The 11,055-nt window shown below is 43.0% G+C and overlaps 1 protein-coding gene across 5 annotated transcripts in view; it reads right to left on the bottom strand.

Moving 5' to 3' along the window:
• Positions 1 to 1,785: 1,785 nt before the first annotated feature.
• Positions 1,786 to 11,055, bottom strand: part of NRCAM (neuronal cell adhesion molecule) — a 323,257-nt gene continuing 313,987 nt past the window's right edge. For all 5 annotated transcript variants that reach the window (XM_073809554.1, XM_073809556.1, XM_019940696.3 and 2 more), the window contains one exon: positions 1,786 to 9,968. In XM_073809554.1, coding sequence (XP_073665655.1) covers positions 9,731 to 9,968 — 238 coding nt within the window. In that variant the 3' untranslated portion in view covers positions 1,786 to 9,730. The remainder of the gene's footprint in view (positions 9,969 to 11,055) is intronic.

Here is an 11,055-nt window from a genome sequence, read left to right as displayed (position 1 = left end):
ATACAACAGCTCAAGACTTAAATTTTGAACAGATTAATTCTGAGATGTCAATGCCGCCTCATTTGGATGGAGAATTGAGAGCTAGGAAACAGACGCTATTAAGGCCCAGGAAAGCAAATATGAGAGACAGCAGGTGGAAGAAGGACGGTAGTGAAAAGCCTGGGAGAGAAATATAATAGAGAAGAGGGATGCCATGAAGCACTGAGCTGAAGATGTCAACAAGCCAGGGCTTTGGAAAAGCCTCACAAGTGGCCTTGCCACACGGAGACGCAAATTAGAGGGGGACTGCCTCCCAGGCCTTGCGAGGTCTGGGTGTATATTAGAGCCGACATGCATCCTCAGATGCCTGACGAGACGGCCGTCCACCCCACGGCCGGGTAGAGCGGGAGAGATGGCTTGTGGAAGACTCTAGAAGGCAGGCTGCGTCCTGACCCCTGCATTTACCACATGGAGGTGGGAGCAGAGGCAAAGGCCCTCCACCTCCCCACTGCCTCCTTGGGCAGGCCATTCAGAGAAAAAGAGAGAACCAAGAGAGGGGTCACTTAGGCCCAGTTCCTTTTTTCTTTGAAAACCAGTGTTATATTACATCAAAGCTCAATAAAACTGTAGAAAAATGAAATAAAGTAATTTAGAAAAACAGCAATATTGATATAACTTACATTTTGTTGTCCCCGAACGAACAGACTATCAGTTACTTCCCCAGCAAAGATGGGTTTCTTCGGGATCAGAAAAGAATTGCGTTCCTGTACCCACAACCATGAGGAGCCATGAGCAAATGCCCCCGAGCACGGGAAGCAGCAGGCTTTTATAGAGGGAGTTGGGAGGGTGTGAGTAAACAAGGAGCCTTGGCTTCTCATTGGCTGAGTCGTTGCCAGGAAAGAAGAGGAGTCTTTCCTGTTTGGCTCTGCTATCAGCCCAGGGCATGAGAGCTCCCCCTTCTGGTCTCCCAGTTCAGTCTGAGGTTTCTGTTTTATAGTTTTTTACAATACGATAAAACATACCCATTTTAAGTATACAGTTTTGAGTCTTGACAAATAAACACACCCCTGTAAACACCACCATAATCAAAATATAGACCATTTCCATCATCCCTAAAAGCATCCTCAGCCCCTTTGTAGTAAATCCCTCCCCACTCCTGGCCCCAGGTAACCGCTGAGAGTCTTTCCATCAGTGTAGATTCGTTTTGCCTGTTTCTGGGTTTCATATAAATAAAACTTGCTTGGCTTCTTGCAGCAGAATGAGTTACCTGCATCAGTAGTTTATTCCTCTTTATTGTGGATTAGTATTTCACTGCTATGAATTTTGGTATGATATAACAGAATTTGTTTTTGACTTGATGATAGACATTTCGGTTATTTCAAGTTTTTTGCTATTATGAAAAGAGCCTAGTTTCTTCTTTTAATCTCAGAAGGTAAATCACTCCTATACCTACAGGTGGGAGAGGAGAGAGGCTGGCACGTAGGTTGAGTGCTGTATTTCCCACACGTTAGGATGCATTAGAATCACCCAGAGTGCTTGCTAAAGCACAGATGCTGAGATCCACCCCCAGAACTTCTGACTCAGTAGACTTGGGGTGGGTCAAGAATCTGCATTTCTATCCAGTAGTGCTGACGCTGCTGTTCCAGAGACCACACTTTGAGAACCACTGATCTTGTGGGGTCTCCTAGAAAAAAACAGGAGGACAGGGAGGGGAAGTGACCTGTAAGGGGGTACTGTACTCGCCACAAGCCTCATTTATACACAGACCCGATCACTCTCAGATACACGTAAGCCTAGGGATGCTTTATCTTAACAGCTTTATTGAGGTATAACTTACCACAAATTCACTTGTTTTAAGTATATACAATTCAATACTTTTTAGTAAGTTTATCAAACTGTGACATCATCAACACTGATCCAGTTTTAGAACATTTCCATCACTCCAGTAAAATCCCTCCTGCCAATTTACAGCAATCCCCGTTCCCATTCCCAGACAAACATTAATCTACTTTCTTTCTTTGTAGTTTAGCTTTTTTGGACATTTCAGTAAATGGAATCACATAGTATGAAGTCTTTTGTGTCTGGCTTCTTAATTTAGCATAATGTTACGGAGGGTCCTCTATGTTGTTGCAGGTATTAGTACTTAAAAAAATTACCAAACAGTATTCCATTGAATTGTATGGATTTATTGCTTAATTGCACAGATAGACCACATTGTGTTTATGCATTCATCAGTTCACGGACGTTGGGGTTATTCTTTGGCTATTATGATGAATGCTGTGAACTGTTGCATACAAGTCTCTGCATGGACGATTTTTTCATTTCTTTTCCGTATATACCAGGAGTGGAATTTCTGGGTCGTAAGGTAAATTTATATGTAACATTTTAAGAAATGGCCAAACTTTTTCAAAGTGGCTGAACCACTTTATAATCCCACCGACAATGCGGGGACCATTTTCCCTACATATATTGTTGTTTTTCATGGGAGGAATACAGGAGAATTTGAGATCAACCTGTATGAAGAAATATATTCAAAACGCTGTTCATTAAACGTTTTAAGTGCACACACAAGTGTGTGGAAACGTGTTGTTTCTCCACGCTGGTTTCAGTCTTGGCTGCACATTAGAATCAACTGGGGAGCTTTGAAAAACCCTGATGCCAAGCTAGCTCTCAGACAATTAGAACAGAGACACGATGGGGGTTGGTGGGCAGGCATAGGACGTTTAAAGCTCCCAGGTGAGTCCAATATGCAGGCTGAGTCTGCGTGCACATGCATACACACATGCACAAAGTTTGTTGATTAAAAAGTTTGCTGAGTCATTCACTGAGATAATTGCTAAAGAGTTACAGCTGAAGCAAGACAGTGTCTCTAGGACACACCGAATGAGACTGGAGAGATTTGATGGCTACAGAAAGAAAAAGAATACACTGCCTGGCAACTAGTGGCTTTTGTGATGATCATCATTTACTTTTCCTGGGACTAGTTCAACTTTTTCAACCTTTTTGACCATGAAGTGGAGGAGAGAAAATGATAATGGAAGGGAGTGAATGGGGAGGGGAATCAGGTTTTGACTGTCTGTTAGTTTTCGAAGGGAGAGACTTGGTGTTTAAATGTCAATAGACAGTCCAGTTGAGCAGAAGAAGGGATAAGATAGGTAAGAATCCACAAAGGAGAAGTTCCCAGATGCAGGTAGGACTGATCCCCTATTTTAACGGGAGGCGTATTGCAGCAGGCATTGTGGTTTGCTAGCAGGAAGATGAGGGAATTCCCATCTCTATTTTCTTTTCTTTCTGTAGTGAATTGTGATATAAGGTCATTTTGTAGAGTGATGTGTTGTGAGGCTGCGTGGGGAGAGGGGTTAGGGCTGAATGTCTGAGGAGAGTAGAGAAGGTTTGAAAGAGCCATTGCTGAGCGTGAGAATATAAGTTCACCTGAGAAAAAGAAGCAGGGCCGTGCGGAGAGTAGAACCATTTGCAAATTTTATGATTTTATAATGACACCGACCTCTATTCTATTTCTCAGCTCCTAGGGGCAGGCGGGAGAAAGCAGACAGTAGATGGATCCTTAGGGACACGATACCTCCACAGGGCAAAGGGCTTTGGGGTAAAGCAGGAGTGTTTCAAAAATAATGGACCATAAAATCCATGCTGGAAAAGGGATGGAGAAAAAAATACAACCAACTTACTTAAATATAAAGAAAGACTCACAAAGTAGTGGTTCCCAGTGGGGAGAGGCAAGGGGGAGGGGCGAGACAGGGGAGGGGAGGGGGACAAAAAGAAAAGGAATAAGCTTAAGGGGACAGTGGGTTGGAGGGGAGGTTGTGGGCAGAGAGCGGGAGGCTTAGATTTTATCATTATGGAGGCACAGACGCGAAGGAGCGAGCCCGGGGCTGGATGGGTTGTCCACGTGGGTGATGGCAAATCTCACTGTCTCCACTTGCTCACCTTGTACTCACTCCTCAGCTGTCTTCAGTCTGTCACTACACTCCACCCAACGGCTTTTCCTAAGGTCTCAGATGACCTCTGTATCTTCAAATCCAAACATCTTCTGATCCTCATTTTGCTTGACTTTTCGGCAACAAGTGACACTGTAAACCACTCCCTGCTCTTGAAGTGGTCTCGCTCACTGGCTTCCAAGACAACGCACTCTCCTTATTTCTTCCCAGCTTCTCCGCCTCCTGTTTACTGGTCTCCTTTAGAGGTCCATCTGCCTCTTCCTATCCACTCCCTAAGGGAGTTTCTTAATAGGAGGTAATCCCCAGTCCTCTTGTCTATATTTTCTCCCTAGGCAATCTCATCCTGTGCCTCTTGGCTTCAATCACTATCCATCACCTTAGAAGTTTCTTTTGAGCACCAAGCCCATATATCCAATTGCTACTAGTGACTTCCACTTGGATGTCTCGGACGCTTTTCAAACTGCTTCATTTATTAACCTGAACTCATAACTTACCCCAGATCTGGTTCTCTCTTCATGTTCCCAGCTAAGTAACCCTCACGTCAGGTTAGACAACTCAGAAATCTAAGTGCCATCTTTGATCTCTCCCTTTCCCTCGACCTCCCTTATCTGACCTATCATTCCCGTCAATTTCCTTCCTAAATATCTTTAGAATCCACCCGCTTCGCTCCATCTCCAGTGATACGATCTGGATCCAACCTCTATCATTTCTTATCTAAACTACTGTGAAGCTTCCCAGTGGCTTTTATCAACCCCTCTGGATCTTTTCCAGCCCATTGTGTGCACTAAATCCTATGAATTCCGCCTCCTCCCCAAACATATCTGGTCATGTAACGCTTTACTTCAACTCCTTCAATTACTCCCCTCTTTCCACTGCCCCTTGAATAAATACAAAAACCTATCCTTTGGTGCCCAGGATCTCTGGCCCCTGCATCTGCTCTGGGCACACAGGCCTCTGCTGGGCAGCCGCTTTGTCCTGACATCTCCCCTGGGTCCTACTGTCGCCGAGCTCCCAGCTCCTCAGGGAAGCCTCCCACCGCTCTGAACATCACTTGCTCTCATGGACCGGCGTTCCTTCCCCTTGCAGCGCTTATCTTGGTGGAATTAATTACACAGTCATTCAGGTGGTTATCTGATTAATGTCTGTCTTCTCACACCAGACTCCAGGCACCGTGAGAGCAGGAACCACATCTGGTTTTGCTCATCTGTACCCTCCCCACTCGGCAAAATGCCTGGTAGTCGTAGGTGTTCAAACGTTTTTTTTTGTTTGGCGACGGCGATGACTGAGAATCACAGGATTTAAGCAGAAAGGGATGTTAGAAGTCATCTGCTTTCTGTCATTTCAAAGTTGAAGAAACGGAGGCCTGGAGAGGTGGGAGATGGGGGCTCACTTGTTCCACAACTGGTTGATGGCAGATCTGGAAGGTAAACGCTGGTCTCTTTCTACCTCAACCTGGGAACTGTTTGCTTGTTTGTTTCTTTAATATAAATCCTCTGCGAGTATTCCTTCCCTCTGCTGCTTTTTCTAAAGTGAAAAAGAAAAGCTGTCTGTGCTTAAACTGTGCTTCTTGTGCTAACCAACCACAGGACATCAACCACTGGTGGCAGACAAGATGGCACGATCGGGAGAAACGGGGGACCACTTTCGGGACCGGCCCCTCCTTCAGCCCCACCACCTGGCAGGCGAGGGGGTATCTAGGGGGAGCCAGGAGGCCCACTACTCGTCCTTCTGTCCCTGCTGATGGGCTGTCAGCCACCCAGCCACAATCAATATGAGGGAGGAGATTAACAAGGCTCGAGGTGACACAGACGTACTCTCTGGAGGTCGTGAACTCGTCAGAGGAAGCTGCTAACTGCATTTTCCCGGGTTACAGCAGGCAATCATTTTCTGCATGATCAGACCCAGTCTGACTATCAAAGGTGGTCGGCCTTGTTTCTCCAGAGGCTTCGTTTTCCTGCAGTTTCTTTTGCATTGAATAAAGTACGGGAGCCCTCTGGTGGTAATTTGTAGAAAAATCTCATGAGCAGGAGAGATTTGCTCAGTTCAGGTGAAACTTCTCAGTTCTCTGCATTTCTTTCCTTTGCCTCCACGAGCTACTTCCAATTATTTTATCAGACACTAAAAGTAAACGAGGTTACACTGGGTTATATCAATTGTCTAATTTCTTCGTCACCCTGCAAAGTCAACTGTATAAATACAGATCTTAAGGAACTGAATGATAAGAGTTTGCTAAAATTACTTAAATTATGAAAGTAAAATTAATCATTATGCTTTAAAATACAGAAATATCAATTACATTTTTTGGGAGAATTTTCACATCATAGGTCCACAATAAAATTTGAAATTTACGAAAAAGAAAAAGGAAACCAGGGCCACTATAAATCATCTGAACAAGAAGGCATCCACAGACCAATGCTTTTTGTAGTCAGGGTTTACAACTGGCCAGCCCCCTTGCTAAACAGAGCTGTGACTGATGACGTGGCCTGAGGATGTAGATTGTGAATCTGGCCCGCGGTGTAGACTGGAGACCCTGACTTGCTGTCAGAAGTGAATGCTCTCCACGGTAAAAAGACTAATAACAAGGTCTACATAGGGTCTATTAGCATCTTACGTTGATGTATATATCATGTTGTTATCCAAGTAACTGTATAGCGAGAGGGAGCTCTGTGCCAGCGGAAGGTCTTGTGGATGGAAAGCTGGGACCAGGGGACCAAGGGCAGGTGGAGGAACAGAGGAACAAGCCAGGTCTTGGCTGTTTGCAGAGCTGGACAGGTGTGAGACACGTGAAGAATTGGGCTGTTGAGAAGCGGGTGGATGACACACCTGAGAGTGATACTCGTCAACGCCCAAACTGTGTCATCAAGCAGGAGAGGTTAAGGAATCCAGTTGCCGTGGCCGGGGACAGTGGAGGTCCAGGAGGGCAGAAGAGAGGGTGACCAAAGGCACCAGCAAACAGGCCTGCAGAGGTCAGGCTTCAGGAAAGGAAGCATTACCTGACTTCTCAGACTGCTTCTCTAAAGGCTGGTAATATCTACTTCGCCTTTGCATTACAATGTTTGATATGCCCTTCTTTTATTAGCTCTCTTTTATATTGCGTCCAGTTTTGCATTTAATTTCCTCTGCCTTTTAAAAGCAAAAAGCAAAATTTGCGCTATTTTAAAACATTAGGAGGGACTTCCCTGGCTGTCCAGTGGTTAGGACTCTGCACTTCCACTGCCAGGGGCCCAGGTTCGATCCCTGGTCGGGGAACTAAGATCCCGATCCCTGGTCGAGGAACTAAGATTCCGCAAGCCGCGCAGCATGGCCAATAGAAAAATAAAATAAAATAAAACATTAGGAAATCTAGGTTTGAAGAAGTTAAAAATCACAAAGAGATCATGACTGTTTAATAGTCACTTTTTTTTTTCTTTGCGGTACGCGGGCCTCTCACTGTTGTGGCCTCTCCTGTTGCGGAGCACAAGCCATGGCTCACGGGCCCAGCCGCTCCGCGGCATGTGGGATCCTCCCGGACCGGGGCACGAACCCGCGTCCCCTGCATCGGCAGGCGGACTCCCAACCACTGCACCACCAGGGAAGCCCTAATAATCACTCTTTTGACGGAAATCCAGTCACATCTGCCTATACCGTTACATATACCATTACTTGGACATTCACACTCCACTAGGAACATGATATATTACAAAAGAGAGAGGGACTTTTAAAACCACATTTAATTTTTAATACAAACTCTGTTGCACAAGTACAGAAATGACCCCTTCATGCACAAATTTAGCATCTACCATTATGGAAGAGGAAACACTGTACTTTTCTTGTCCCCGCACACACTGGCAAATTTTAAGTAACTTATCTTTGTGCTCTCGGATGCCAAGGCAGCCTGTTTTGTCTTTCTGGATTTCCACTAGAAAGGTTGATCTGTGAAAAGTGCATATTGGAGATATGAAACTAGGTAGGGCCATCTTTACCTGGGATTACTTCAAACTGTGCTTAGGCAAAGCTCTGAAGATTTCTTCTAGAAACCTGCTGTCAATGTGGAAAATAGTTCACTCTTTCAGTTTCACAGCAAAAAGGGAAAATAAAAACCCAAAAGGCATTTCATTAAATGCTTTCCAATCCCATGCACTGTATTAATTAGCTAACATCTTATACAGTACAACATAAACATCGTTGGCCTGTTTATTTGTACGTAACACCTATAAGCATATAGCATCTACACTTTAAGTGTATTTACAGATTCAACAAAATATCTACATATAAAAAGCTTTACTTAAAATTAAACTTGATGCAAGTTATGAGAAACCAATTTATTGGCAAATGAAACTGAGCATTCCTTCAACCATAGGTTGTTATAGATTTTCATATTTGGAAGGAAACCATTTGATAGATATTATTTATGAATATGATAGAATATATATGCTTCTTTTTGAAACTGGAGATGTAATCCCTTTGATTGTTGGCCTTGTTAGCACTTGTCAGACTTCTTAGATTCTGCAAGGCATCCATGCAATTTGATACACATTGTTTAATGCTGCAGAGTTTCAAAAGCTGCCACATACATAGAGACTTAGAGGAAAATATATTCCTGTTGGTGTGCTGTTGTATCCTGTTAGTTTTGGAATAACTTGTTTTTTTAAAAATTTTCTACCTACCAAGTTGACATCTTTCTTACTGAATGTGACTTGTATTAATAGGACCCATAAAAGACCACAAAATCATCACTTGCTCCAGTTGGTGATAAAGCTTTTCTTTTTATACCTATGGGGGAAATCATGTCCCTTAAAATAAACTATCTTCCTAATTTTATTTTCACAGTTCCTTTTTTTTTTTTCAGCGTTGCAGTTTTCATGAACTATGCTTTTTCAAAGTTACTTTTAGACAATGATAGTAATCTAGGACTCCGAGTCGACTGTACCGAACGATACAGAAGGCGATACGTTGTGGAATGCTTATCGTCTGAAGGCACTGCATGTGTCTTGCCCTGTGCTTTCTGGAATAATTTTTGACACTGAATTGGAGTGATCTGTTTGGTATTCTCTCGGTCTGCCACAAATGCCAAGATGCATTGCAATACGCATTGTTTATGCCTAAAAAGCACTGAAAGGAGAGAGGATGTAAAAGGTAGAACACTGTGCCGCTGTAATACCTGGACGATTAAGAAGTCTGTGGAGTAACAGGATCAAAGAGCAGGTAAGAGCGTCTCATAAGCATGAGCAAATGCACCTGTCATAATTAACGCATTTAGCAAGTAGAGACTGTACACACTGTGCCTAACAGTCTCCCCAAAAGACTAATGACAGCTAGACATAGAGTCACCAATTTCACGACAATGTCCACAAAGACACTGAAGTTCTAGAGAATACTACAGTAACACTCTTGACAATGAAAACGGAATTCATATTTAGGGGTTCAGCGGAGGAGAGTATAAACAAAGTACCAACCCATGTTTGAATAACATACACAGGTATATTCTTTAAAGGTGTAGCATTTTTCATGCATCCTAGTGAACTGTATCCCGAAGAGGGAAGAACATGATCTGTTGATGACACTGTGTTATTTTTTATCAGTTCTCAGGAAATCAAGATAACCTATGTTGAATGAAAAAGTATGCACTTTGCACTGCAGTTCCCATTAAGATATCATTTGACTGAGTTAGGTTCTTGCTTTGATGGTTCTCATCATATGAACACACAGCAGAACACAGACTTTCTGCCTCAATGTTCAAAGTATGAGAAGGCGGACCGACAAATACTTAAGATAAACATTTGAGAAAAGTGGGATATTGGCAAAGAGCTCACAGATTAAACAAAGGAATTCATGGCGTTGACGGGAGACGGTGCCTCTGAGCTTTCGTTTCCTTCGGCTGGTTCTTTCTCTTTCTTACCACTGTACTGTCCAATAAAGGAGCCGTCCTCATTGAACTGGCCATTCACCCCCTCTCCATAGTCAACTAGGCTGTCATCGCTATCTTCCTTTTTCACAGTCCTGTCTGAAGGTGTTCGACTGCCTTTTTTTAAAGGCTTGTGGTCTTCTGCATCACTGGAAAAAAGAGAAAACATTTTCGTCAAGACTGGCATTTAGGGAAAAGGCTTGGTTCCCAAAGATCATGCGTGCAAATGATGAGAAAGCATTTGGAGCCCTGAGCTCCTCTAGCCCAATCTAATCGTCAGGTGACCTCCAAAGACCGGGACACGGTTGGAATGAAAGGCAAGTGCACAAATGGTTTAATCATGAAGTCTCCGGTAGGTGGATGGCTTTGTAGGGTGCATGTCAATATCAATGACAGATTTCTGGCTACTGATTCGGAAGCAATTCAGAAATCATCACAAGCATTACAAAAGGAAGAACTGAGAAAAGCTGAAAATCATCACTACTTTCATAGAATTAGAAAGGGGGTAAAAGCTTATGACAAGTTGAGAAGTTAGTACGTTAAACTGCATAATATCTCTGATTCCTTGGGTATGAATGGAGAATGATTTTGGTTAAGTGTGAAGTATGGATTTTTGTTTTTCTGAGCAAGAAGCAAAATCCTGCATCTCAAATCTTTTTGTTACTGAGTACAGGCCAGACCTGTAAACTTGAACCTTACCTTTCAAGAGACCTAGACATTCCATTAAAAGGATGCAGAAGAAACAAATGAAAATAGCCTAAGAAGAAAAGCCAAATCCTCATACTGATCGTATACAGTATTTTTTTTTCTGTAAGAATTTTAGTTAATGGGTAAAGATTTATTAATTTGGAAAGAGACATGCTTTAACTTCAGAGCGCTACATTTGTACTATTAATGGCACGTCAAATGCAAAAGCGAAGATTTCCTGCCCTCACTTTTACCTTACTACTCCCTCCTCCGCAGTGTGGAATCTGAGGAGTGTAATTTTATAAAAATGTGTAGGACTCTCTCTCTCTATATTTGCTTATGTCTCTTTTGAACCCCTAAGCACAATATCTGGAAGTAGCAGAGTCATCACTATGTTTAAGGACATTCACTCACATGGTCAAGGAACTAGCTACGCATACTTAGTCCCTAACAAGTAACATTTGGTTTAAAAAAAAAGGAAAAAAAGGCAATGACATCTTTTGTATTCTTTCAAAGAACAAAAATCCAAGGCAAGAATGGGAAACATAA

The sequence above is a fragment of the Tursiops truncatus genome, chromosome 9 (assembly GCF_011762595.2).
Source record: "Tursiops truncatus isolate mTurTru1 chromosome 9, mTurTru1.mat.Y, whole genome shotgun sequence".
NCBI lineage: Eukaryota > Metazoa > Chordata > Mammalia > Artiodactyla > Delphinidae > Tursiops > Tursiops truncatus.
Note: the sequence above shows the minus strand (reverse complement) of the source record. Positions and strands in the feature narration are given on the sequence as shown.